General features: G+C 31.3%; 3 protein-coding genes across 4 annotated transcripts; 2 read left to right on the top strand and 1 right to left on the bottom strand.

The window, feature by feature from the left end:
• The first annotated feature begins 2,971 nt into the window (after window positions 1-2,971).
• Window positions 2,972-5,105, top strand: LOC11440117 (probable serine/threonine-protein kinase PBL21). Its single transcript, XM_024781467.2, has 4 exons — window positions 2,972-3,533; window positions 3,628-3,835; window positions 3,873-4,288; window positions 4,529-5,105. Exons 1-4 carry the CDS (start codon window positions 3,366-3,368, stop codon window positions 4,751-4,753), a joined length of 1,017 nt encoding a protein of 338 aa, XP_024637235.1. The 5' UTR covers window positions 2,972-3,365; the 3' UTR covers window positions 4,754-5,105.
• Window positions 5,106-11,040: 5,935 nt separating this feature from the next.
• LOC11437310 (pollen-specific leucine-rich repeat extensin-like protein 2) lies at window positions 11,041-12,753 on the top strand. Of its 2 annotated transcripts, XM_024782995.2 has the most exons (4): window positions 11,209-11,228; window positions 11,357-11,414; window positions 11,564-11,645; window positions 11,829-12,753. In XM_024782995.2, exons 2-4 carry the CDS (start codon window positions 11,391-11,393, stop codon window positions 12,506-12,508), a joined length of 786 nt encoding a protein of 261 aa, XP_024638763.1. In that variant the 5' UTR covers window positions 11,209-11,228; window positions 11,357-11,390; the 3' UTR covers window positions 12,509-12,753. The 2 variants fall into 2 exon arrangements, with proteins under 2 accessions (XP_003610595.1, XP_024638763.1); XM_003610547.4 differs by having other exon boundaries at window positions 11,041-11,414.
• A 2,533-nt stretch (window positions 12,754-15,286) lies between these two features.
• LOC11437901 (microtubule-associated protein 70-5) lies at window positions 15,287-19,763 on the bottom strand. Its single transcript, XM_003610546.4, has 11 exons — window positions 19,553-19,763; window positions 18,842-18,927; window positions 18,444-18,509; window positions 18,164-18,334; window positions 17,881-18,051; window positions 17,630-17,785; window positions 17,393-17,539; window positions 16,785-16,856; window positions 16,147-16,707; window positions 15,596-15,747; window positions 15,287-15,515 (listed from the first exon to the last, which is right to left on the bottom strand). The coding sequence occupies exons 1-11, from the start codon at window positions 19,671-19,673 to the stop codon at window positions 15,497-15,499; spliced, it is 1,722 nt and encodes a 573-aa protein (XP_003610594.2). The 5' UTR covers window positions 19,674-19,763; the 3' UTR covers window positions 15,287-15,496.
• Between the last annotated feature and the right edge of the window lie 7,269 nt (window positions 19,764-27,032).

Below are 27,032 nucleotides of genomic sequence, written 5' to 3'. Positions count from 1 at the left end.
CAAATGTTCAGGAAACACTATGTGGTAACTAAGCCAATGAGAAATACAATACCAAAGTTTACAAAAAAAATCAAAAGAGAGGAATAAGTATTTTGCATCCTCCATCATACCGCATCCACCTACGCAAAACTGAGCATTTGAAAGTAAAATGTGTCTTTTAAAAAAAATGAAAGATTACCAATTGAATCTAATAGTTTTTTTTATGAGATAATCGAAATCTTTTTTAATCATTTCAAATAAACCATTTTAATAGGTCATGTTAAAACATTTTATTAGGTGACAATCAAACATTTTTAGTAATAATAATTCGATGGTTAGAGCTTAGTTTTTTTTTTTTTTTTTTGTTTCAAAGAAGTAAGAGCTTAGTTTTGTTACCTTAATATTGCTTTAATTGACAAAAAAAATTATACTACCCTATTTTATTTTTCTAAAACAAATATTTTAAATCTAATAACGCACAATTTGAATCAAATTACATATAATTTATTTTCCTTCAAAATTATGTATCATTTTAATTTTGTCAAGATGGCTTTTTAATCTTACCTAAAGAATAATGAATAATCAACAAAAAGAGAATAACTTAATGATTGAAGACTTCATTTGATCATTCACACTTTTTTCACGGTAAAATCTAGTTATCGATAAAAAAATATTATCAAAGTAGTCTTTCACATTTTTAAATTGGTGACAAATTAATCTTTATACATATTATAATAAATAATAAATTAGAGACTAATTTAGCCTACGTATAAAAATGTTAGAGATTGGTTTGAGTTTCATTGTGTAACCAAAAAAAATTGTGCTCCGAGAAAATTGTGAGGGTTAAAATTGAGTCATTACTCTATTCCTTAAAACAAATGGAGTCATTACTCCACACTAATTAATAATTCCAATAAATTTAATGGCTTGTTAATTCTACAATCAATTTGATTTCATTTTTTTCGGCCTTCCATGTCCATTTGCATTGTCACATCTCTATAAATAGCCTCCCTTAACGCAAGAAAAAGTACAGAAGTAATTGGTGAGAACTAAGAGAAAAAGGGTGGTAGAAGTTCAAAGGAAGAAGACATAGAAAACATCTTTAAGCCTCTATTTGAGGTACGTTTCACAAATTCATTTCCCTCTCTTGGTGCTACGCTCACTTTTGTTAATTTTCCTGATTGCTAATTTGTGATTTTGGTAGTTATACGCTTATTTTGTTTAGGGAATTATTATTATTATTATGAGATGTATTGTTACTATTTATTCAATTTGACAATCCTTTTTTTTTGACAATTTTTTTTTTTTGTATCATCAACATATTCCCATTCACATTGTTAAAAAAAAAAACATATTCCCATTCACAAATCATAATGATCCACAATTTCTTCTTTTCTTTAAATTCATTTGTTTGCTCATTAAAAAGAAACAATAAATTAACGATTAGTCCTTAAAAAAAACAAATTGATGATTCGATTTTTTAGTGATAATGATTAGTTAAAATTTAAATAGTCATTTTGTTTGTTCTTCACAATTTTAAGTAGATAACAGTAGTGGTTTATATATTTTTTTTGGTTTTTTCTAGATTACCTTTGAAGAATAGTGGGTAATTTACCCACCAACCAATGAAAATGACCAATTTGTTAGTGGGGTCAAGATAGTTCATGGATACCACTTAAAAATGTGCTTATGTGGTTAATGTGTATTGGTTGGGGTAAATTATCCATCATTTTTTCATGGGTACCCTAGTTGTCACCATTTTTTTTTTAATTTGATCACCACGTAAAGACTTATCAAATAATAATATAGATATATATTTTTTCATTTATATAATGCTTCCTCCATCCTTAATTATAAATAATTTTTTTTAAAGGATGCATAATAAAATGAAATGACCGTTCCGTGAGCATAACTCACTCATTTAACAGGAACATGTATTATTATATACCGGGGTCGGAGTTCGAACCCCAGACACCCTATTCATTTATCTCAAAAAAAAAGTGATTCTCACGAAAAAAAAGAAATGACCAATTGAGTATAATTTTATTTTGGACTAAAGAATGTGATTTTGTTTTGTATAGGGATTAGCATCGAAATTTTAAATATTTTATAAAGAGTAAATATATTTAACCCCATATGGACTACAATGATTTTAAATTACATTCGGAGTCATTGTTTTTCTAATTATTACCTTCCATAAATTACCATTTTTTTTCTCTCTCAATATATTCGGTGCAGTGGACTAGTATTTTTTCATTACCATCACTATTTTTGTGGCAAAGTAAGAAAAAAAGAACGAGTGTTTGTTAATACTTCTTTTGGACAATTTTAAAGTTTAACTTTCTCTCATTGTAGTTTGTGGAAGAAGAGATGAGTTGTTTTTCTTGCTTCACTTATCTTTGCAACAAAAATGTTGACAATACTTCCGCTACTGCAGGTTCATCTTCCAATTTTATTTATTCTTTCTAAATAAATATTATTATTATTATTGACGTTGCTGTGTGGGTTTTACGAAATTATTCCATTAAGTGTCATTTTGCTAGTTCGTGAATTTTTTGGTAAAATTAAATAGTTCGTGAGATTAATTTTATGGTGAAAAATGAGACAAATCATGCACTACCATGTATGAATAAATTTGGAGTGTCTGATCAATAAATGTCACCATTAAATTTAAGAAGATGGAATGTTATTTATTGATTTAATGGTAAATATTCTTTCCGTGTTTATATTTAAACACTCCTTATACATGATAGACAAAACATTCACTAAAACATATTATAATTTATAGAATAATAATTAGTTGTTCAGTATTTTATAAAAAAAAATTCTAAAATGTCCGTGATTTTTTTTTGAAATCTAACGTTTGGACCTTCAATGATCACATTGTTGCAATTTTGGTTAGGAGGCGTCCACAACAAAACCAATCCAAAATAAACCACAAACTTGTCAAAAAAGACAAAAAAGACAAAAAAAAAAAACTTCACAACTGAAATCTAATGGATGTTTGGATGTGCTTTTTTAACAACCCCTCATATCAGATCGGTTTTTGGGTTCATTTTTCACAACCGAACCTGATTGAGCCCCATACATAATTATTAGTACTTATTTTTTATTTGTATAATATTTTGCATGATTTTATTATTTGTTGGTTTTTAGTTTTTGTAAATAAATAACTATCAATTGAATTCAATATATCTTTTTTACAATTTCATGTCTTTCAAACGTAATCGATTATTTTTATTCTTATTGTTAAATAAAATTTGATCGGATTTATTTTTTGTCTTCGTCCAAATCGAACCACTGATATTTAAATTTTTTTGATTGGATAACTTTTTGCCTCAGTAACCGATCCAAATCGACTTTTTTGTTTTTGTTTGGAATGAGTGATGATTTTAGTTATTGAAGGTGAAAGGAAGAAATTAATATGTGACAGAAGCACTTCAACAACTAGTTTTAGTTTTGATGAGCTTGTAATTGCGACCGGAAATTTTAAGGAATTGCTGGGGGTAGGTGGTTTTGGAAGTGTTTACAAGGGTCGTCTCCCAAACGGCGAGGTAACTTTTAAGACTATGGTCTATGTATATATATATATCATCATTTCATTTTGTTCTTTAAGTTAGAAATGTTTGTTATTTTTTCCATCTGCAGCTTGTTGCAGTAAAACAGTTAAATCCTGATGGTTGTCAAGGCTGTCACGAATTTATGACAGAGCTTGATATTCTAAGTGTGCTGCGTCATGCTAATCTTGTTAAGTTAATTGGTTATTGCACCAATGGAGATCAAATGCTTTTGGTTTATGAATACATGCCTAAGGGATCTCTTGAAGCTCATCTTTTTGTTAAACAATGTTTAGGATGCTTTATTAGTATACTTTATATATATATATCAATTAGATCATAACTTATTTCTCATTTCAGATGTTACCCAAGACAAAGCTCCATTAAGTTGGAGCTCTCGGATAAAGATTTCTCTTGGAGCAGCTCAAGGTCTTGAGTATCTCCACTGTCAAGTTGATCCACCGGTTATCCATCGAGACTTGAAATCTTCAAACATTTTACTGGAACATGACTTCAGTGCAAAACTGTCAGATTTCGGGCTTGCTAAACTTGGACCGGTTGGAGACGACACACATGTTTCAACCCGAGTGATGGGTACCGAAGGCTATTGCGCACTAGAATATGCTATGACTGGCAAATTAACTAAACAATCCGATATCTACAGTTTTGGTGTGGTTTTGCTGGAACTGATAACCGGACGTAGAGCCCTGGATACTAGTAGGGAAGCAGGGGAGCAATACTTAGTTGCATGGGTAAATATTTAGTTTGAATAGTTTCTTTAAAACTAAATCCATTTTTAAGTATGTCTTAGCATTTGCATGTTGGTGTCTGACCCTGACATATGTTAGACATTTGACACAACTTCTATTAGAAATATCGGTGCTACAAAATTGATGATTCCTTTTAGATTCATCATAATATATCTTCGTTCTCTCTAGATTATTGTATCTATATTTACTTCTTACACTTACGTTTTTTCTTCTTCTTTTTAGTGTCTCCCATATCTGAATGAACCGAGAGAATTTATGCATAAGGTTGACCCTCTTTTGCAAGGACACTTCCCCAACCGAGGTCTGCGTCGTCTGCTTTTAATAATTGATATGTGTCTCCGGGAGAATCCAAGAGAACGTCCAACCATTGGTGAAATTGTTGATGCACTAAAATACTTATCTTCCAAGAGTACCTCTAAAGTCTATAAACATGGGTTGCGCAGCTAACCGTTGCAACCACATTTCAAACCAGACAGAAGTTAATATACTTAGGTATAAGATTCTAGGTTGTTTTTCATTTATGTTCATGCTTTAGATTTTTGAGTATAGATTTCAATAGAGGCTTAATCAGTGTATGCAACCAAACGAAAACTTCCTTGAATTTCATTTCTTGATTGTAGTGTTTGGTTTTCACAATATTGATTTTGCAAACACTGAGGTTGGAGGTGCTTTGATTTTACAATAGATAAATGGTGTTGTAATTATTTGGCTTGCAATTGCCTTGGTAATTAACTGATCTGCCAAAGGAAATTTCAAGTTTTATCATTTGATTGGTGAGAATAGAGAAATAAATTGTTGATTTGTTCAAGGCTATTAGTAGCAAAGTTTGCTTTGGTTGTTGTAATATGGTGTTTAGGCGCTGCAGCACACGTTGTGGTATGGTTTTATGGCATGGAGATCAAGTCTAATAGTATTATGCAAAACATGTTGGCTTAAGGGTGATGGTTTTTTAATGTCTCTTTTTTTGGATAGTGTTTTTGGTGGTTAAGCGTGGGGCTAGATGGTGTGTGTGATTGCATAAGCGTTGTTGTTCTGTTTTATGGCTTGATTTCTGTTGTTACATTATCTCATTTGGCATAACTTTTGATGTCTATTTTGTTTTCGACTACGAGAATTTCCAACATTTACACACATTGCACATCAATCATTTCTACTAGGTCCCAATTGATTACTATGTATATTGCAAAAAATAACATGATCATGACTTAAAAATATTGATTATCATTCGTAAACAAGGCGAGAGAAGAGCATGAATGACTCTGCTTTTTCAATATTCTGTAGCTAGCTTTCATAGGATAGACCATATTCAACGCATGCATGTCTAGCTTTATGTGTATTACATGATGCATCAGTGGCGGATTTTCTTTGAGATCTATAGATGCCCCCAAGTTTTCTATAACTAGCTATCATATTAATGTTATTTTATGTTACATTGGTGTCGCACTAGATTGATGAGCTCCGTTATTTTATGTTACGTTGGTGTTGCACTAGATTGACGAGCTCCTAAACTCTCAAAGGGTGTGGGTTCAATGAAAATAATGAAATACTATTACTTGAATTGATAACCATATTATAAACGAGAATATTATCAACGTACACTTAATTAAAGCCTTGGAGGAACGTGTCCATGAGATTAGAGTTTTTCTACTTGCATCCTAGTTAATCATGGTTGCACCCCAAAATGACAAGATTACCCTTTCATAAAATTTAATCTAAAACTTAGTTGAAGTAGGTCATATAAACTGATTTTAAGTGTATATACTTAATCTCAGTTTAAGTAGGTTCATGTAAACTGAGTTTAAGTAGGTCATGTAAATTGAGTTCATGTAAACTAAATTTATGTAAGTGTACCAACTTAAACTCAGCTTAAATAGGTTCATGTAAACTAAGTTTAAGTAGGTCATGTAAACTTAGTTTAAGTAGATCATGCAAACTTAGTTTAAGTGTACATCTAAAAGTTCAATCTTATTCAATGATTATACGTCATCTCAGTATGCACATGTAAACTCAGTTTAAGTAGGTTCATGTAAACTTAATTTAAGTAGGTTCATGTAAACTCAGTTTATGTAAGTTAGGTCATGTACACTCAATTTAAATTTAAGTAGGTCATGTAAACTCAGTTTAAGTAGGTTCATGTAAACTCAGTTTAAGTATGTTCATGTAAACTCAGTTTAAGTATGTTCATGTAAACTCAGTTTAACTAGGTTCATGTAAACTCAGTTTAAGTATGTTCATGTAAACTCAGTTTAAGTAGGTTCATGTTAACTCAGTTTAAGTAGGTTCATGTAAACTCAGTTTAAGTAGGTTCATGTAAACTCAATTTAAGTAGGTTCATGTAAACTCAGTTTAAGTAGGAAAAAAATTAAGTTAACCTTGCCAATGTAAATTAAAACCGTAATCGTACAGTGCATCAGTGCAGTTGAAGGAAAAAAATTGAAACTAGCAAATAGAAGAAGAAATTCACTTACTTATATCCAATTGAGTATGGATGAAAAATATTTTGATTCACTCTTTAATTTTCATGGAGATTGATATTGAACATCAAATTGTTTGATCGATCGCTTTGTGGGGTGAAAGAGGGTGAAACTCACTGGCAATGAATAAAATTAAGGTTTTAAGAAAATTTATATAAAAGGGCAATTTTGGTATTATAAAAAACTTTTAAGAAAATTTGGATGTAACCAGAAAAACATGGGGTGTAAATAGAAAAACTCATGAGATTATTGGAGTTTAATTGAACGATCATATTGAATATCCATGTTACAATGAACACTCTCATATTACAATCATATTGATTACATTATTGATAACTCTCATTTTACGATGATATTGAATATCCATGTTACAATGAACACTCTCATGTTATTTTATGTGATACATTGATTACATTCATGACCCTTCAATTAGTCCTTGAGATGTCGGGGGATCAATTTGCTTGGTGATATTTATGTTTTTTGATTACACCATTTTTGGATTCTTGTTTGAAGAAAAGAATAATCAAGTAGTTATCGACATACACGACAACTCCATTCATGTGTGAATTAAGAGAGATTCAGTGAAAGATATTGAAATGGTGAGTATGAGGGTGAGATAAAAGGAGATATAAAGAGCAACATTCGTAGAGTGATGGGTGGTTGCCAATTGGCAATTGTAAGGATTACAAAGCTCTCTCTCTTTTTTGAATTTTCTCTCTTTCCTAGTATTAGTTAAGAAATTCAAAATGAAAATTTTATAGGGGATTTCTACGGTACACTCACAAATTTTAGTGTACCGGTACTCTTGTTTTATAAAATAATGATCATTTTTATGAAATAAAAAGCTATTTGTCAATATTTCTATTTTAAAAAATATCATTTCATAAGGAAAAACATCATTCCATTGTTTATAAGGATCATACTCAAAAATACATTTTTTTAATAAAAAATAATCAACATTCATTGTTATGAGCAATAAAAATTCGTAAAAATTAAATTTTATTTCATCGAAGCTCTTGATAAATAAAATTTAATTACTATAGTTGTCAATGATAGAAAATAATTATTTTTCTTCAAAAAAATAACTCATTTATTATTAACCTAACGACTTAGTGTACCGATACACACAAATTTATTGGATGTACCATAAAAATTGCCAATTTTATATCAAAAATTGTGTGTTACATGCATTAAAACAAAACCTTTTTGTTATGCGAGTGTGAGTTAGAAATTCGCATCGGTTATAAAAATGGAGGTTGAATATTTTATATGAGAGAACAAACCTATTGTCTTAAAGTTTTAGTAAAATTATGATTTCTCTCTTACTTGTGTGGTTGTTACTGTCTAATGTGGATGATCTTCAAATTCTGACCCAACATTTTTTTTACATAAAATTTATCGGCTATTTCCTAAACAATTGATCTTTAAAAAAAAAAAAAATCCTAGACAATTGATTTATCAATTATTTCTTCAAGAAAATGTTTTTTGAAAGAATTTTTTTTCGAGGAAATAATTGATAAGTCAATTGTTCAGGAAAATTGAAACAATTGATCATAATAACACTTGTAGTTTTTTTAATTTTTTTTGGTATTTGGATGTTTCGAAGCTAAATTTTTATATTCTAGTTGCAGAGATATAGTGGGCTAGAAGCCTAGAACACTTTCTATTCCCCCGTTTTTTCCTAGTATAAATAAGAAAAACGAAAGAAAAATTAAGAAACAAGACGGGTGAACTACACCCTAAAATATTGAAATGAATGTGCAATTTCCGAGGGTCCAAAGAAATAAGATAGACATTCTAATTAGGACACATGCTAACATGTGACCTTAATTAGAATGTCTATCTTATTAGGGACACATGTTAGATTTTGTAAGAAAAAAAAGGTTTTAATATGTGTTTCATCTCAATTAGGGTCATTTAAAAATTGGTCCATATAATCGCTAATTATGGCAAATTGTCCCTGCAAACGTTAATCATTTAAAATTTCGTCCTTCATCACAGTTAATCACTGCCACGTCACTGATTTGATGACGTGACAGTTTTGATTGGCTTATTTCATATGAATGGACCAAAATACCCCTGTTTTCCCTTTCTTCTTCCGTCTCGTTTTCCCTGTCCATAACATCTCCTTGATGAACCCTGCAACAGTACCATGGCTTTCCCTTCCTTCTTCCCTCTCCTTCATTCATCAATCTCAAATTTTCAACGAACCCAACAACAGCACCGCTGCTTTCTCCCAAATCATCTTCTTCACATTCTTCGTCCTCTTCTCTTCACCACCACCAACAAATCAACGATTTCTCCTATATCCACCATTTTCCAACACCAAACAACAATAAATTCATCAACAATCGCAACAAATTCATCAACCGTTGAAACCGTAAAAGAACAACTTGAAAATTGTTACCTTCTCGCCGAAATCAACTACAAAGGCTTCACCGTGAAACAATTGGTTTATAAAGCAAACCGAGCAATTGGTTTTCTGCATTTAAAAGAAAAACGCAGCAATTTCGTCTTCCGTATCGTACACCACCGCCGCCGCCAACAATTTTGATGAAGAGATATCTGATGAAGGGGTAGAACATAGATCTAAAACACTATTTGCACCCCTTTTTGCTGTTGCAATTCTTCAATTTCTTTCTTTCCTTCTTTTCACACCAATTAATAATTTAATTTTTTTCACACCAATTTTATTTCAAGCAGAGAAAGGTTGTCGTGTTGCTAGCATCGAGAGTGAAAAAGAGATCACTAGTATATGTTTTTACCATGAATCTCAGTCATGCGTGAATGAAAATAACGTAGGATGAAAATAAAAGAATTGGAACATTGAGAAATGAGAAATGATCGGGTATGAGATTAGGTTTTGGGTTTTGAGTTGACATTGTTAGGAATTGGAACATGGTACACACTTTCTAGTTCTCTGATGAAAATAATCTACTGGTGTTATTGTTGATGAAGAAAAGAAAGGAAGAGGATGAAGATGAAGGAGGGTATTTTGGTCCTTTCCTGTTTAACTGGATCAACTAAGGGCATTTTGGTCATTTCACGTGCGTATGATTCAATTAGCAGTGCCACGTCATCAAATCAGTGACGTGGCAGTGATTAACTGTGATGAGGGACGAAATTTTAAATGATTAACGTTTGCAGGGGCAATTTGCCAGGATTAGCGATTACAGATGAAGTGTACCAAACAATTTGTATAACATCATGAGAATTACATTTCACAAGAAGAGTAATACCCAGGTCACGAGCGGGTTTAAGACCTAAGTAAAGACCCCAAAGCTCAGTAGAAATAATAGTAGAAGTTCCAATATTACAATAAAATCCTTTGATGGAAGATGAATAAGGCGAAGAATGTCCAATAAGAGGGGCTGAAAAGCCGCAATGTGAGATAAGGTGTATCGAATAATTTGTATAACAACTTGAAAATCACATTTCACAAGAAGAAAAGTAGCATCCATATCACGAACAAGTTTAAGACCAAAGTAAATACCCTAAAGCTCAGTAGAAATAACAGTAGATGTTCCAATATTACAATAAAATCCTTTGATTTGGTATCCAAATGAATCCCAGGTTTAGTCACCACAAGCCGATGACCGAGTAATGGTATTATGGGAGTTGGTAATCACCCGCTTGAAAGCTTGCATGCGTTAGCACTTATCTCAGTTTTGGGACGAGTCACAAATTTGTGCTCAACAACCCTAAATGACTTTGAACACATGCAAAGATAATTAAAATTGGATAAACATCAATTTTAGTCCCTGAGTGTGTAAGAGAGTGACATTATTGTCTCTAAATGAATTGAAATTGCAAACACATACTCAAACACTTTTATGTCATTTTGATAATTTTATTTGGTTTTTTCTTTTTTTACAAATCATTTTATTAGTAATATTTGCTACTCAAATATGTCATTCTATGATCAATTTATTTTGTAAAATTACAAACAAAATATTAATTTAGAGATCGTATTTACTATTTGGATCCATTCAAAGATTATGTATATGTTTGGTTCCTCTTCTAGAAGAACCATAATTGATTATGTATTTGTTTGATTGTTGTCAAATAGAATCGATTCTGTATCCAGAATTGTTTCTATTTAAAGATAGAATTTTTAGTTTTTGATTCTAGAATTTGTTTTCACGCACAAATTTATAGTTCAAAGTGTATTTTAACACAAATAACTTTTAAGTTAGAGTCTCTTTTACACAAAATCAATTCTACATAATCAATTTTATCACACAACCAAACACATGCTAGCCAATTAAGATCGAGACGGGGTAGAGTGTGAATGAAGGTAACACATACGATGAATACGGTACAGCTGCATTCCATAGTTGGCAATCTATCACTGTAAAGCATTAAGCACCGGCAGCTAGCGTTAAACACTCTTCCAGCATCTTCATGTGACGACAATCTTTACGTGATCCAACGTCGTATTAATACGTGTAACCTTTTTATTGGTCATGCTTTTATGCTGTTGCATTCTTAAGTCTTTTCTTTCTCTATTTCAGTACTACTTATTGACTCATCTTTTCATTATTCCAATTCTCCATCATTTTCATCCCTTCCACAGATCTAAGCTCTAAATTCTAGAATATTCCATAGCCATGGGAGAAAAGGAAAAGGTTAAGGTACAAATACTTAATAATTTTACTTCTATCTGATTGATTGAATTGCAATATGCAATATTCTTTTATTCCATGATCTCTTAGATATATGTACAAATAATAATCTTATCTTATAGTTTTGAAGGATCCTTCTCTTGATCACTTTTATTCAGGTAACCATAATGAAACTCAAGGTTGATCTTCAGTGCGCTAAATGCTACAAAAAAGTCAAGAAAGTTCTTTGCAAATTCCCTCGTTAGTTTCTCTCTCATCACTAATTTGTTTAATTTTCATTCACTTTTTTTTTTAATTAGATCTAATGGTAAAATTTGCATGCCTATATATAGATTAATGAAATTATTATATTTTGTAAGAAGATATCAAATTGAGTTGATTTTTTTGTTGTTTGGTGTTTGTAAAAATATTTGTGAACAAGAGAAATTCGAGACCAGGTGTACGATGAGAAGAACAACATCGTGACAATCACAGTGGTTTGTTGTAGCCCCGAGAAGATAAGAGACAAGATTTGTTGCAAAGGTTGTGGTGCCATCAAAAGCATAGAAATTGTCGAACCTCCTCCACCTCCCAAGCCTAAAGAACCAGAAAAGCCCAAGGAACCCGTCAAGCCCAAAGAGCCTGAAAAGCCCAAAGAACCAGAGAAGCCAAAAAACCCTGAAAAACCAAAGGAGCCTGAGAAGCCCAAAGAACCTGAAAAGCCCAAGGAGCCTGAAAAGCCCAAAGAGCCTGAGAAACCCAAAGAAAAGCCTGCACCTCCACCACCTGAGCCGAAGCCTGAACCACCAAAACAACCTGAGAAGCCAAAAGAAAAACCCGCTCCGCCACCGCAGCCTATGCCGGAACCGGCACCTTATATTCCGGTGTGTCCACCACCTATGGCAGTTCCAATTGGAGTGTGTTGTACGCCATGCTATGAAGGTAGGGGAGGTGGGCCATGCTTTGAAGGTTACGGTGGGCCACCACCAGCACCAATAAGTTGTTACGATGGGTATTATGGAAGACCAGTTTATGATAGTTATGGTGGTGGCAGACCTTGTTATGTGAGTCGTTGTGATGAATATTTATGTGAAGACAATGCAACTGCTTGCACAATTATGTGATCTCATTTGCTAAATATGACACTAGTGCCCAACTAGTCATGCATGCAACCGTCGTCACTCCTCAACTACTATTCTTGGTGGTTCTGTCCTTCATCATCAATTATCTTTGATTTCATAATAATCAAAATCATGGAATAGTCTTTGTTTTTGTAAGTACAAATTAATAACAGTGTCTAGTTAATTGGAACAACCAATCTTTATATACATGAGGGAGTAGATAAAGAATAAATGCTATATTTCCTTCTTTTTTTTTTTTTTTTTTATTACTTCAAAGAATAAATGTTATGTAGTACTATACAGAGACCATATATTTTGATAAGTTAGTGCCGTTCGAAAAGAAAGAAAAAAAAAAATTATGTATGTTAGTAAAGTTTGTTTAACGTGCAAATTGATTGAAAGTGGATTTATTTGATTTGCTCAAAAAGGACATTGCTTTGATAGGGACTTCAATTGGAGGGACCTTGCAGAAGAATTGTTGAATCGTTTCTTTAAATAATTCGTTGAAAAGAAAAGAATTTTGTGACCTCATGTCCATAATCTGCCCACTAATTAATTAATATACTGTTTAATTAGATCAGGATGACAAATTGACAATGACAATCACCTTTGAGTATGCTTCTACAAAGTTCTTTTACAATCTACTAAGGTTTCTGTTTGGTAAAACAGTGAATTGATAAACTAGCTAATAGCTGATAGTTTATAACTGATAGTGAATAGTTGATGACTAATGACCGATAGCTGATAAGTTAATTAAAGTGATTTGTAAAATTAGTGGTTCAACTAGCTGATTAATGTAAAATGACGTAAAAAGACACTCTTAATTCATAGTAAAATTTATATCAATTAAATTCAAAATAAGTTTTTTAATAAATAGTTAAAATCTTAGAATTTAGTTAATATATTGTCTAATTAAATCAATGTGATGATAAATTCACAATGACAATCACATAGGAGTATACTTTTACAAAGTTCCTTTTCAATCTACTAAGTCTACTACTGATATTAAATAGGAAAATATTAACATGTATCTTTAGAACACTCTTTAGTGTAACAAAAATAGCAATTACGTATTAAAAGTTATATATTCTATTTTTAAATAGTTAAAATATTCTTTTTCAAGACATATAGTGGTTCTATAACACGTATACTTTTGACACAAGTTAACATGTTTCTAATTTTTTTTTTTTGCCAAGTGTTATTAGTGTCTAACATGTGTCTAACTTAACTTTATTCACATTATTTACTCAAAATTTCTACTTACATTACAATTTCATTTCACTTTTATATGTTTTTCTTTGCATTGGGAATTTTCGGTTAAGGAAGCCGACATCTAAATGATGTTATCGCAAATTGTCCTTTCAAAAAGATGAAATAAAAGTATGAATGAGGTTTGCCTGCTCTTAATGCTTTGGTTGTTATTGATGAATGACCTCAGTAGATAATGACAACTTGACAACCGTGATCCTTTTTTTTAAGTCCTTACAACCAGCTTGGCTTTTTCCACCTTATTATTAGATTCATTCATTCATGAACCCCCTACTTATATACAAGAGATTTTTTTTCTCTCTCCTTAAACCAAACAATTAATAATTCACTTATTCTTTGAAAGGAAAGGGTTTCTCTCTCCTTAACGAATCGTTTCAGAGAATCGATTTCAATTTTTATGTAAAATAATTTTTTGTTAGACTTTACTTACCACGTAGTCAAACTCGAAAATTAAGATGTCTTTTCATAAGAACAAGGTTAACACAAAAAATAAATACTACAATGAGCAAGGGATAACTAAGACTAAATTCATTCCAATCATATAGGGGAGTGATCCAGCTAACATTCATTACTTCAATTTTGCGTATTTCCTCTCCAAACAGAGACTACAAAAGGTAAAACTTGAAGGAAGTGTTTCTTATGGTAGAAGTGAAAGGGACTTCACAGTCTCCATCCAAGGGGAATGGAAAATGTTGCTTTCATATAAAGGTAATGTTTAGTTTATGTTATCCTTAGATCATACTACTATAATTTTTTGCTAATCAATCAACTTTAGCTACCCAAAATTTATATAACTTCTTATTCTTATTTCTCAATTGATACCAATTAACTTCATCACATTTTCTTTTTGCAGAGAAATCTTTTAAGGAAATATAGTTACTTATATCATAATTTTTTCATCTCAATATGTATAAACTTTGAATTAGGAGTGTCTATCTAATCTATACTGATAAAAAAGTAAGTGTATATCAATTAAAAAAAAAATCCGAACAAATCATTTTTTTTTTTACAAATAACAAATCAAATTCTTAATAGTATGAAATGTTGTAATGATTTATTATAATTAGTTGTTATTTTTTTTTTATAGATAAACAAAATGATAATAGACACTTGAGAACTCACACACGAGTCAAGTTCGATTTATGATCACGCTTTCCGATCTAGCAATTTTTTAAAAAACAATTTAAATTAGATTGTTTCTTTCTTCAACTAATCCAAACCACATATACCCCCACTTCAATCCCTCCATTTTGCTTCATTTTGTTCATTTCAGAACAATTAATTGAATAGCTATGGACTACATTTTTTTTTTTATTTCTTGTGGTGTAAGTCTATTGCATCAAAACTATGGATGTAGTTATACTAGTGAATGCTGATTGTTGCTCATATTCTTCAATGGACCAATGTGTAGAATATAATTTTTACATTTCAAATGCTCAAGTGATGTTTTTCCAAGTGTTCCTCATATTCAATTTCGTGTTGATGCATTTGAAAAACTTGAACAGTATAGTGTGTAAAACTCACAATCAAAGAAACTCTTTTATACAAATTTACAGGTTCACATTGAACATTTTTGTTTGTACATAATCAAATTATGGAACTCCTTTTCGCTAGTGGAAATTTATTCCAATATACTAATCTCATCAAATGTTTTGTATTTACAAAGAAAAATCACAGAGTTGATCAATAAAATTCCTTTAGCTATCTCCAAATAAAGATTCGTCAATGTTTTTTCATCACCCTGCAGAAATTTTATAACATTGTTATCGTATAGTTAAGACAAACAGAACAAACTTGTTAGCATGTATCAGCCACGCTAACCTTTTAGAGGAGTCTTCGTTTCTGTTTTTCCTGTTATCATCTGAACTTAATATTGTTGAAACCTCCTTTTCTCTAGCAGCTGCATCTCTTTTCATTTTCTTGCACTCTACTTCCATGGACTTGGTCAGTGCATCAACTTTTTTCATGAACATCTGAAATTATATTTATATATGTAGTTTAGTATGGTACATGGAGACGATCATAGTATAATTAGTGTATAATTATGTCACAAGTTTATGAAATGTGTGTTTTATGTACCTAAAACTACAGTAACGAACTCATCTATTTCTTTTTTAAAATGGAGAGATCCTACTTGTAGACTGTGAAACATTAACGCAGACACATATACAGACACCAAACACGACGTTGACACTAACCTGAAGACACTGGTAACAATTTAAGAAAATTAAAGTAATTGAATGTAACCATGTGTCAGGATCGTGTTGGTTTCTGATACTGACACGTGTCAGACATTGACACCGGATATGCCATCTATCTCAAGTGTCGGTGATACATAGCTAGTCAAAGTGGGGCACAACAGTCACTATTACCTTAATTTCTTCATCTTTAGCTTGCAACCTACTGTCTTTGGTTTCACAAGACTTCCTCAATTTAATGACCTCTCTTTGCAGCCTATCATACAAAAAACCTGACACCAAATCGTCACTGCACGAGTAATTTGGTTTCTTGCTTTGGAAGTCTTCATTCACATCAACAATTGTTTTGATTTCTGCTGCTTCACTTTCAGCATTGAACTGGTTTAAATTCATGTCTGTGTTCACCTGTATCTCATTTTCCTTTTCACCACCATCAGCAACTTTACTTCTTGAAGTCCATATCCTTTTCTTCAACATGTTTTCTGCAGAAGTATATTTCATTTTAATAGGATTTTCCTGTTTTAAATTCCCATCAACAGTGTTTGTGTTGTTTTTTATATTTGTCTGTTGAAACAAAGGACTCCCAATCGCAGATGCTCTTGGTTGTGATGTGGATCTCTTTTTTGGACCACCACTTGCTGTTGGGGAACTTATGATGTTAGACTTTTCTGCTTTTGAAATTGAAGAATGTTTTAAACCTTCCTCCAGTGTTTTTAGTCTCACTTTTAGTTTTTCCTGAAGTAAACACCAAATAAAACGTTGAAAATTGATTTAGATGCTTACACGGAAAGAAAAACGAGTCAGATAAATACCTTCATCTGTGATTCTGCCTTGGCTGTTCTCTCTGATATAGCTAGCTTGTCTTTCAACCTTTGCATCTCTGCCTACATTTGCAAGGACATAATGGTTTGTAGAAATTTCATTTAGCGCCTGTTTGAATTATCATGTTTGAACTTATCTACTGGCATAATCACTTGTAAGACTGTTTGAGAGAGCTAATACAAGTAACTTATGACATGTCGATTGTCTATTTTGAACTTATTTCTATAAGCTCTCCAAGATAACTTATAAAAACAACTTATATAAAAACAGTTTGACTTTATTTTTTCTTTTGTCATAGAAACATTTTATATAAAAGCGCTTAGTTAATTTGTTCATAAAAGCACATATATTATAAGCACATTAGTGTTGGACAGCCTCTCTTGATAGGACTCCTTAAATATGGAAAATTGTAGTTTACTAGTACACCCTCTTAAACTGAAACTTACCCTTCAGATTTATTTCAGTATATTGTTATTGTAGTTTTCAGGAACAACTCATAAGTCACAAGTAACAAATAAAATTGCAGTATTTAAGGCATGAAAGCAGGATCATATAAACTTCAAAGTTTTCATGGAAAGATATTCATACTTAGTCATACCTGTATAATCCTTCTCTCTTCTAGCCATTGCTTGACAGGCATGACCTTGTCATTTTCATCCTTCCACTCATTAGCCTTGCCATTTGCAATTCTATTGGCCGAAACTTTTACTCTTTCTAGCTCCCTCTCTAGTGTCCTTTTCTCCTCCTGAAAATTTATATGCAAAACCACAAGTTACCACATTAGATCAACCAAACAAAGAGTCAATATATCCAACATAAAGTTCAGACTGCTTACTTGCAATTCAGAAAACTGTCTTTGGTAATCGCGAACAACGTTAGCTGTAGCGCCATTAGCTAAGATGACTTCCTCAAGTTCTTGAATGGTTTGGCTAAGCTTTTCAACTTCAAGAATCTTTTGGCGGTGAGATTTCTCTAAAATTTTGGTCTCCTCCTGTTTGTGGTAGTTGTAAATTGGCTAAAACATTTTCACTTTCACTATAGAAACCAAATATTTATTAAAAAAAAAAAGGAAACACAAAATCTTGCCTGGTAGATATCAATCTGTCTCTTTAAATCAAAATTTTGATTTTGAACTTCTTCAATTATTAGAGCCTTCTCTAGTGCACTTTGCAAAATCCTCTCTGCATCTAGCAATGCCTTCTCTTTCGACTTTTTGAGTCGTTCTAAAGTTTTGTTATCTTCTTGAAGTGCTGTTATCTATGAAACCATATTTGATGTTAGTTTTGTTAGTCTACATAATTTAATTCCATTTTGATCTATCCTTGCAAATGATTACTTGTTGGAAATGTTAGTATTTGTAATATTGTACCTCATTCCTATACATTTTAATCTCAGCTTGAAGAGGGGCAATGACGTTATCAATTGGAACAGAATCTTCATCGTTTTGGTTTGCATGCACCCTTCTAAGTGTTGCTTCTGCGGCATATTGTGCAGCCATTGCACTTTTCTTTTTGTCTGTCAGTTTCTTGATTCCTATATTCTGCATAAGAATAGAGTTTGGAAAGAAAGAAAAACTTGCATTTTAGGTTCTACCAATCTTCAATGTGGTTCCTACTTAAATAAAATACAAGTATACCAAATCAGTGTACCTTTTGCTTAAGACGATCCTCTGTAACTCTAAGTCTCTCGTCGAGTTTACTGACTTCATTTATCAGCTGAAAGTGGTGGAAGACAATTATAGCCATATTAGACTGAATAATACGGTTCTAAATTGAGGTTGCGGCCACAATTGCAGTTGCAGACCAAAATTTAAAACAAGGCTGAATACTGAAAAATTCATATATCTTGTAATTATGCTAAAAGTAAATAGGTAGTTTCATACTTTTCTATTGTAAGATGACATAATTAATGGTCCCTAATGCATAAAGCGGCTTATGATATACAATGTATGATGACCAATTTTCTTTTCCAATTCCAAGAAAGTCCTTAGAGGTGTTTATGTACTGATCCTATGGAGAGTTTGTATAGATGGAATTAATAAAAATACCTCTTCTATGGCCTTATCCTTCAGAGCTTCAGTTGACCTTAGTGCTTTGATTTCACTCTGACAAGTTGCTACATCCTTAACTTTTTCTGCAACAATGATTACATAAAGTTATAAGGTTTTTAGACAAACCACTGACTTGAATAGTTCATTTTGTATTCAACTTATACAAATGGTGGCTTCTAGGATAAGGAAGTCTTTCATATCACCTATGGTGGACAGTGGACTGATACTTGAAAAATTAAAATCATTTAAAACTATAATAAAGATCGGTGCTGCTCCTCACAAGCAGAAAGTACGGTATTACTCGTTCTCACGACTGAGACACTGATCTGGTCAATACTTTTTTTTTTTGGGTAAATATCCAATCAATACTAGTTTGACACTGATCTAGTCTCAAATTTGTTTTCTCTTGATTTTGTTGAATCAACACTAACAATGATCAAATTACTCTCTCTCTCAGATATAAGGACCTCGAATTTTCTTAAAAATGATGACGTTGTAGTTAGAAGTTTTAAACAATTTTTGAACTTTGTCACATGTGACGCTTCTTCACCCTATAGGCTAAGTAAATCAATGAAAACAAATGCATATCAATATTATATAAGAACAGTGGGAATCAAACTGACCAGATGGAAACTAAATCAAACTCAATAGTCCTGATGATGGAAACAGAAAAAACATAGAAGAATGAAAGAGAGATAAACAAAGAACCTTTGAATTGGTTATGCAAACGATTAATCTCCAACACCATAGGATCTGAGAGGACAACTGGAGGCTCCTTTCCATATTGCTTTTCACACCTCACCATTTCCCTTTCCCTCACTTTTAGCATTGGGAGGAGTCACTAGCTTATAGTTATATATGCACAATGTTTGGATTTTGGTTTGGTTCATAGGTAGTGCTCACAGAGTAGGCAGCAGAACCTCTCAGGGGTCACATATATATATAGTAATAATAATTTTATAACAATTTTTTGTATTAACCCTCCGATTCTAGAGGAAGAGGTTCTGATAATTAAGAATTCGGTTGAAGATAATAAAATTTAATAAAAAATTGTTCCACCTAAAATTCGAACTCACTTCTCTTGAACAACTCGTTCTTCGATAAAACATAATAATTATTTGAGCTTAATTACTTTGTTATTAAATAGTAACGATTAGATTAAAGAGAAAATGTGTGAATTGGTTTCGTGAAGCAATTTGAAGAGATGCTAACAGGCCGGCCAAGCCGGCTCATCCTTCTACTTCTAGGCTCTAGTATAGCTTCATCATATATACTTGACACGTTTTCTCATTTCATAATATACTTCACATACTTTTACTCCCATAAATAAATCTTTAGTCTCAGCTGTTTAGATAATATATCAATTGATTTGTGCTTTAGTTGACTTAAAATAAGGTTCATGAACATAGATTTCCCTCTCCTAACTTTTTAACTCTCTCACAATCTCATTCTCGGTCTTGATTATATTTTTATTTTTTTAATGAAAAGAGAAAGTGTGAGAAAGAAGATCCAATTTGCATGGACACCAAATATAAAGTTACTCAATAATTTCAGTGTCTATAAGACTTCTTTCCTTTATAATTTGCTGACACCTTTTGCTTCAATATTCGATATAATTATTATTGAGATATTTAGACAGGATCATCATCACATACCAATCAAGGTCCTGGATAAATGTAAAGTGGACATAATTACTAGGGCTTAATTCTAAGGATCCGAAATCATTTGATTTAACTCTTAAATAAAAGGACAAGACTATTTGTCATATTCTTTTCTTTTCTTTTTGTTACAAATTTGGACTATTGAATTGCTTAACCGCAAAAACAGTTCAGTGATGATTTTATTGTACTTATGGAAATTTCTCTGATAAGACTGCGATTGTAACAAAGGAAAAGAGGTAGGTGGTACTCATGATTCTAATTTGAAAGCGACGAATTAAAGTTGTCTTCTTTGCTCAGAAGTTAAATGTTTTTTTCAATTATCAAAATTGATACCCAAGACAATATGAATACTTATTACAAGGTCGGACGTCTTGATCCGGATTCGACCGAAACTTCATAGTTTTATGTGAGTTTAATTTCAGTAGCTTGCCACTTTATTTAATACCAAAAAAAAAAAAAGTCAACACTATTAAATAGTGGTAGAGCCTTTTGACCGACCTAAAAAAATTAAAAATCATAGATTCATTTTATGAGATTTTAAATAATTACGGTTTTAGTTTTGGCAATTTCAAAAGTGTCCTATATTAATTTTGTCATGCTTATATTTGGTTGGTTAACATAAGTTTACAAAATTTGTAATTTGTGGGATTTCAAAATCTATCTGCTTACTACAATATAAAGATAAATCCCTATGATTTTACCATTTTGCCCCAGGAGGAGCATTTTAGTAATTTCCTATTGATGGGGAGTGGTTAGTGCCACCTCATCATTTTTAAGGTGCATTTCCCATTTTGTCCCTCACCATTTTTTAATTATTTTATAATTTTTATATTTTTAATAACTTTTATATTTTTATACCTCAACAAAAATAACTTTTATACTTTTAATAATTTTTAACTATTTTTCAATTTTTATTTTTTTAACTATTTTTCAATTTTTTCATCCAAATTCAGTTGCTTCTACATTGCCGTTGTGGGAGATTAAAGTATCGTTTGACCCGGCTTTTTTTCAACTTCTCTATATTTTTAAGGAGAAGTTAGGTCAAACACACTATCAATTATTTTAATTTCAATATAGTTTAATCATCACAACCTCACAAATATTTTTGTTCACACTGTAATTTAATGACACCAAATACTTTTATTTCCTTTCTTTAACCTCGCAAATATTTACACACACACACATTAACGTTTAAAGTAATATTTTATTTCCGTCTGTCTGTACTTTTGTTACGCTGATGCATATAATTTTTTTTAGTGTTGGTTGGTTGAGTGCTACCTCATTGATTTTTTTTTAACTATTTTCCAATTTTTATATTTTTAAAAACTTTTAACTATTTTCCAGTTTTTTTATTTTTAACTATTTTCAAATTTTTTTCTCCCAAATTCAGTTGTTTCTACACTGCCGTTGTGGGAGATTAAGATACCGTTTGACCCGGTTTTATTTTACTTCTATACATTTTTAAGGAGAAGTTAGGTCAAACACAATATCAATTAAGTACTTACTAGAAAGGGAACTTTTTTTAATGTATAAAATTGAATGGAATGAGATTTGGCCAAAAGTTGTTGAATGCTACTTTAAAAAACTACTTCTCGACAATATATTTCACAAGCACCTTTTTTCAACTCACGTTGGGAACCTTTTCTTTTATTTTTTAATATTATATTTCAATATGTTTTCTTTTCATGTAAATTTACTTTATTTTTTTTTTAATCGTTCCATTTAATTTTATTATCTTTTTATCACTTATATATTTAATTTCAATATTGTATAATCATAACAACCTCACAAATATTTTTATTCACGCTGTCATTTAATGATACCAAATATTTTTATTTCCTTTCTTCAACCTCGTGAATATATACACACACATTAACGTTTAAAGTAATATTTTATGTTCGTCTGTCTGTTTTTTGTTACGCTAATGCATATAATTTTTTTTAGTATTGCTTGGTTGAGTGCTACCTCACCGATTTTTTTTAACTATTTTCTAATTTCATTTTTAAAAACTTTTAACTATTTTCCAAATTTTTTATTTTTAACTATTATCTATTTTTTTTCTCCCAAATTCAGTTGCTTCTACACTGCCGTTGTGGGAGATTAAGATACCGTTTGACCCGGTTTATTTTTCAACTTCTCTACATTTTTAAGGAGAACTTAGCCCAAGTACAATATCAATTAAGTACTTTCTAAAAAAGGTACTTTTTTTTAATGCGTAAAGTTGAATGGAATGAGATTTGGTCAAAAGTTGTTGAATGCTACTTCAAAAAACTATTTCTCGACAATTTATTTCACAAGCATCTCTCTTAAATTCACATTGGGAACCTTTTCTTTTATTTTCTAATATTATATTTCAATGTTTTTTTCTTCCATTTAATTTTTTTAAGGAGGTTCCATTTAATTTTATTACCTTTTTTTCAAAGAAAAATTATTTTCTTTTTATCACTTATATATTTAATTTAAATATCGTTTAATCATAACAACCTCACAAATATTTTTATTCACGCTATCATCTAATGATACAGAATATTTTTATTTTCTTTCTTCAACCTCGCAAATATACAGACACACATATTAGCTTTTAAAGTAATACTTTATGTGTGTCTGTTTTTTTGTTACGTTAATGCGTATAATTTTTATAAAATTTTGATTTTAATTAAAAGTAAAATTGTAAATGTCTTTTCTTCAAAAAAGGTATAGATGCCTAAAAAAATTATACTTATCTTATATATATATATATATATATATTTCACCTTTATATCGTAACAAACTATGCATATTTTTTTCTTATTCAAAAAAACTAAACATTGCTAAATAGAAAAGGTATTATTTTTTATTTGGCTTAATACATGCTTTGGTCCCTTAACTTATTTTTTATTTTCATTTTGGCCCCCTAACTATAAAGTGTCTCAATTTGGTCCTATAAGCTTTCCTCCGTTTACTAATGTGGTCCTCTTCGTTAGTTTTTTAATGTCTAATTTTTTTATGTGATTTTAACCATTTGATTGCATGTCCATTGTATCTAATAGTGAATCGTCGGCACCTAATTTTTTTCCACTTTTCATCTTCTTCTCTCTTCTTCCTCCTCATGTCTTCATTAACTTTTTCCAAAAAAAATTTCTTTTCAAAAACCTAAATCCATCTATATACATAGCTATATTTAATAGTGAAGAGGTGTGAACAGAAACCAGACACAACACACACTTTACCCTTTAGGTTCTTGTTCTTTGACACTTTCATTTCAGTGCTTAAACTCTATCGCTTTACCATTCAACAGTTGAAGAAGTTATGGATATGCTTTTATCTTCTTCCTCTTCTCTTAACACTAACCTCAAACCCTTCACTTTTCTTCCTCCAAAACCTCGTTTTAATTCAACAGCATTCAAACATGGAATATTAAACCAAGTTTTGCCAACCCATTTTAGAATTGACCCACAACCATGGTTTTTGTCTTCGACATTTTGAAAAAAATTATGGGTTTGTAATGAACATTATGAACAAGTTGATGAATTTTGGGTTTTATGAACAAGTTAATGTTGTTGCTGGTTTGGGCGTTTGAGCAACACGTTTGGTGGAGAAGAAGAAAAAATTCTGGGCTGGTATGAAAATGGAGGAAAAATTATGTTGAAGATGATTAAGAAGAGGATGAAGAATGGAGGAAAAATTAGTTAGTAAATGATATACTATAAGATAGAATAGACATACACAATCCAACGATCCTCTTTTTAATCAAAATATCAAATGGTTAAAATTAAAAAACTTAGTAAGGTCTACGGTGGACCACCTATAATGTTGGTCCACCTTAGACATTTAGTGTTAAAAACTGATGGAAAAGACCAAAATGGTAAACGGCAGAAGAGTTATAGGACTAAATTGAGACACTTTATAGTTAGGGGATCAAAATGAAAATCAAAAATAAGTTAAGGGATCAAAGCATGTATTAAGCCTTTCTATTTTGTCAGCATCAGATGATATGATTTTGTATAAGTTTGATAATGACCCGAAAGATGTCTTTCCTTATGTAGTAGGAATATAGTTGATGTAACACTATGGGAAAAATACTCCGTAGCTTTATCATTTACCATCTATTTACCTTGAGTTCTTTGCTTCCATTTTGTAGTCAATGGCAACCCAAATATATGTAACAATTGGTCAGGTTCGAGGCTGCTCATCAACCTACATCATCCGGTTGTTGAGAAGTTTAAGACTTAGTAAGTTTGCATTATGATTTCACAGTACAGTGTTAGAGTAACTTATAATTTCACAATCCGATTTGATTGTTTTTTTACCATGTTTCTTGAATTGTTGTCGTGACCTTAACACTTCTCAAGCTCAGAGTCAAAGCTTCAGTTAGAACTTAAGTCAGAGTTCGACTTCTTCTCAACGTACTTCGTACAACGATTTTTCCAAACTGTCTCAGGTTAGGCCAATTGCTGAATTTATAAACTTAGTCAATGTTTACTTTTTTTTTATGCACAAACATGCTTTGAGTTTTTTTAGGCACAAATTAAAAATACATATTGCATTATTCTTTATTTCATGCGCATAATTTGTGTTAGGAAACATACTGCATCACTATTTGAAAAACAACTAAATTCAATCCTAACCAGTTTGGATTGTATTATGAGAGTTGCACCAAATGTTCGAAGACATTAATGTCAAATTGTTCTAGTTGTATATGCACATGCGGAAGTGATGCTTAATTTTCATTTATTTCAACAATGTTAATTGGTCAACGGGGTACATATAATGTTCATGCATGCATTTATCTAGACTTTATAGGAAGATAATATCAAGATAAATTATAAGTCATGCTACATTTTCTTTAGCTTAAAATCAGTTATGCTACCTTTATTTTATAAATTATATGTAACTATATTTGCATACATCTTATACATGTAAATATGCATTAGACTAATATTGCAGTTATTTTCCTGTTTAGCATTTCCCAAACGAGGTGTCAAGAACAATTCTGAAAGGAAAGCGCAAAATAATCACTCTCATTGATGACCAGACACAGAGACATTATAACTGTCACCTCATTACCGCCGATAGAGCAAGCTATGAAAATTACTTGGGTGGGCAGTGGTTCAATTTCTGCAGATAACGAGTGATAGAAGAAGGTGGTAAGCTCATCTTTGATCTCGAAAAGTCACAGAAGAACTTGCAAATTCGAGTTGTTCCAAAGTAGATCTTTGTTGTTGAACTATTTCAACTTCTACTAGTTTGACGTATCGCTTTGGACTGTAGTCGTAAATTATCTTGACTTTGGGATGTCATTTGCTCTTTTCATTTTGTCTAGTGTAAATATTGACAAAAATCCCTTTTTGGTTAGTATATGAAACTTGCAATCTCTTTTATAAACTTAACTATTATGTTAAATTAATCTGCACATTGTTGGTTCCTTCATTGGTTCCAATTAGTATCATGTTAATTGTAATGTTGTTTTCTAATAAAACATGCACTTTTCCTACAGTAAATCTTTATAATGTTTTGGTAAATGTTTTAGAAATGTATATATATATAACTTCTAATTAACACTGCAATTTGTTTTTTACCTAGCACTTCTCAAATGAGATATCAATGACATTTCTAAAAGGAACAGGGAAAAAAATTACACTCATCGACAAACAAACTCAAAAAAGGTATAAGTGTCGCTTGATAACGGCAAAGAGAGCAAGTTACGAAAAATACTTAGGCGGTCAATGGTTCAAATTTTGCCGAGAACATATGTTAGAGGTAGGTGATAAGTTAATTTTTGATCTAGAGAAGCCACCTAAAAATATGCACGTTCAAGTCGTTTCCAAATAAAGATTTGGTGTTGATGACCCACACGTTGAACAGATCACCTTAACTCTAATCCTAGACTAGATTATCTTCACTCACCGATGCTACTTCTTTGCTTGATTTCATTTGATGTAAATATGGGTATCAAACATTTTTTGGTAACTCTATAACAACAACACTCTTTTTTATAATTTTGGATAATATGTAAATTCACACATCATTGGTTCCTTTATTGGTTTCAATTGTTTTCATCCTAAATATTATGTCAATTCCTAATATCATAAACTGATTATATGCTCTCTTAAACAGCTCATACATATTTTATGATGAATCACAATGTTCCTTCGTTTTAATATCTCTTCTTTCAAAGATTTTTTTTATCGATAACGTTATTGAACCCGTTCGCACGAATTTGTAACTAGTTTGTATTATAAAAAAAGTTTTACTTTAGAACCTTCTAAGGTGTTTTTTTGGTACTGTCACAACATCAATTCAAATGGATTAATAATGATCAAATAGAGTGAGTGGAAGTGGATTAATAATGATCAAATGGAGTGATAAGAAATAATTAGGGAAATGTTAACCGGTGCTTCGGGGTACTGATTAAGAAATTAAATGTAATAAGTATTGTATTGGAACTTATGCTGTCAACTCTTCAAAAATATAAAAAAAAAAAAGTGTTTTAAAACTTCCATTTTTAGTTACCTTAATCAGTGCCCCAGGAGTATCGGTTAACGAGA

The sequence above is a fragment of the Medicago truncatula genome, chromosome 4, assembly GCF_003473485.1.
Source record: "Medicago truncatula cultivar Jemalong A17 chromosome 4, MtrunA17r5.0-ANR, whole genome shotgun sequence".
NCBI lineage: Eukaryota > Viridiplantae > Streptophyta > Magnoliopsida > Fabales > Fabaceae > Medicago > Medicago truncatula.
This window is presented reverse-complemented; position numbering and strand designations above follow the sequence as displayed.

Bases quoted from the DNA above. Each gene is read 5' to 3' on its own strand.
- LOC11440117 (XM_024781467.2), top strand. From the start codon at position 3,366: ATGATTTTAGTTATTGAAGGTGAAAGGAAGAAATTAATATGTGACAGA. The intron at 3,836-3,872 runs GCTTTATTAGTA...TATATCAATTAG, and splicing joins TGTTAAACAATGTTTAGGAT to ATCATAACTTATTTCTCATT. The intron at 4,289-4,528 runs GTAAATATTTAG...TCTTCTTTTTAG, and splicing joins AGCAATACTTAGTTGCATGG to TGTCTCCCATATCTGAATGA.
- LOC11437310 (XM_003610547.4), top strand. From the start codon at position 11,391: ATGGGAGAAAAGGAAAAGGTTAAG. The intron at 11,415-11,563 runs GTACAAATACTT...ACTTTTATTCAG, and splicing joins GAGAAAAGGAAAAGGTTAAG to GTAACCATAATGAAACTCAA. The intron at 11,646-11,828 runs GTTAGTTTCTCT...TGTGAACAAGAG, and splicing joins AGTTCTTTGCAAATTCCCTC to AAATTCGAGACCAGGTGTAC.
- LOC11437901 (XM_003610546.4), bottom strand. From the start codon at position 19,673: ATGCTAAAAGTGAGGGAAAGGGAAATGGTGAGGTGTGAAAAGCAATAT. The intron at 18,510-18,841 runs GTATTTTTATTA...CACCACTTTCAG, and splicing joins AGGATAAGGCCATAGAAGAG to CTGATAAATGAAGTCAGTAA. The intron at 18,335-18,443 runs GTACACTGATTT...ATTCTTATGCAG, and splicing joins AGGATCGTCTTAAGCAAAAG to AATATAGGAATCAAGAAACT.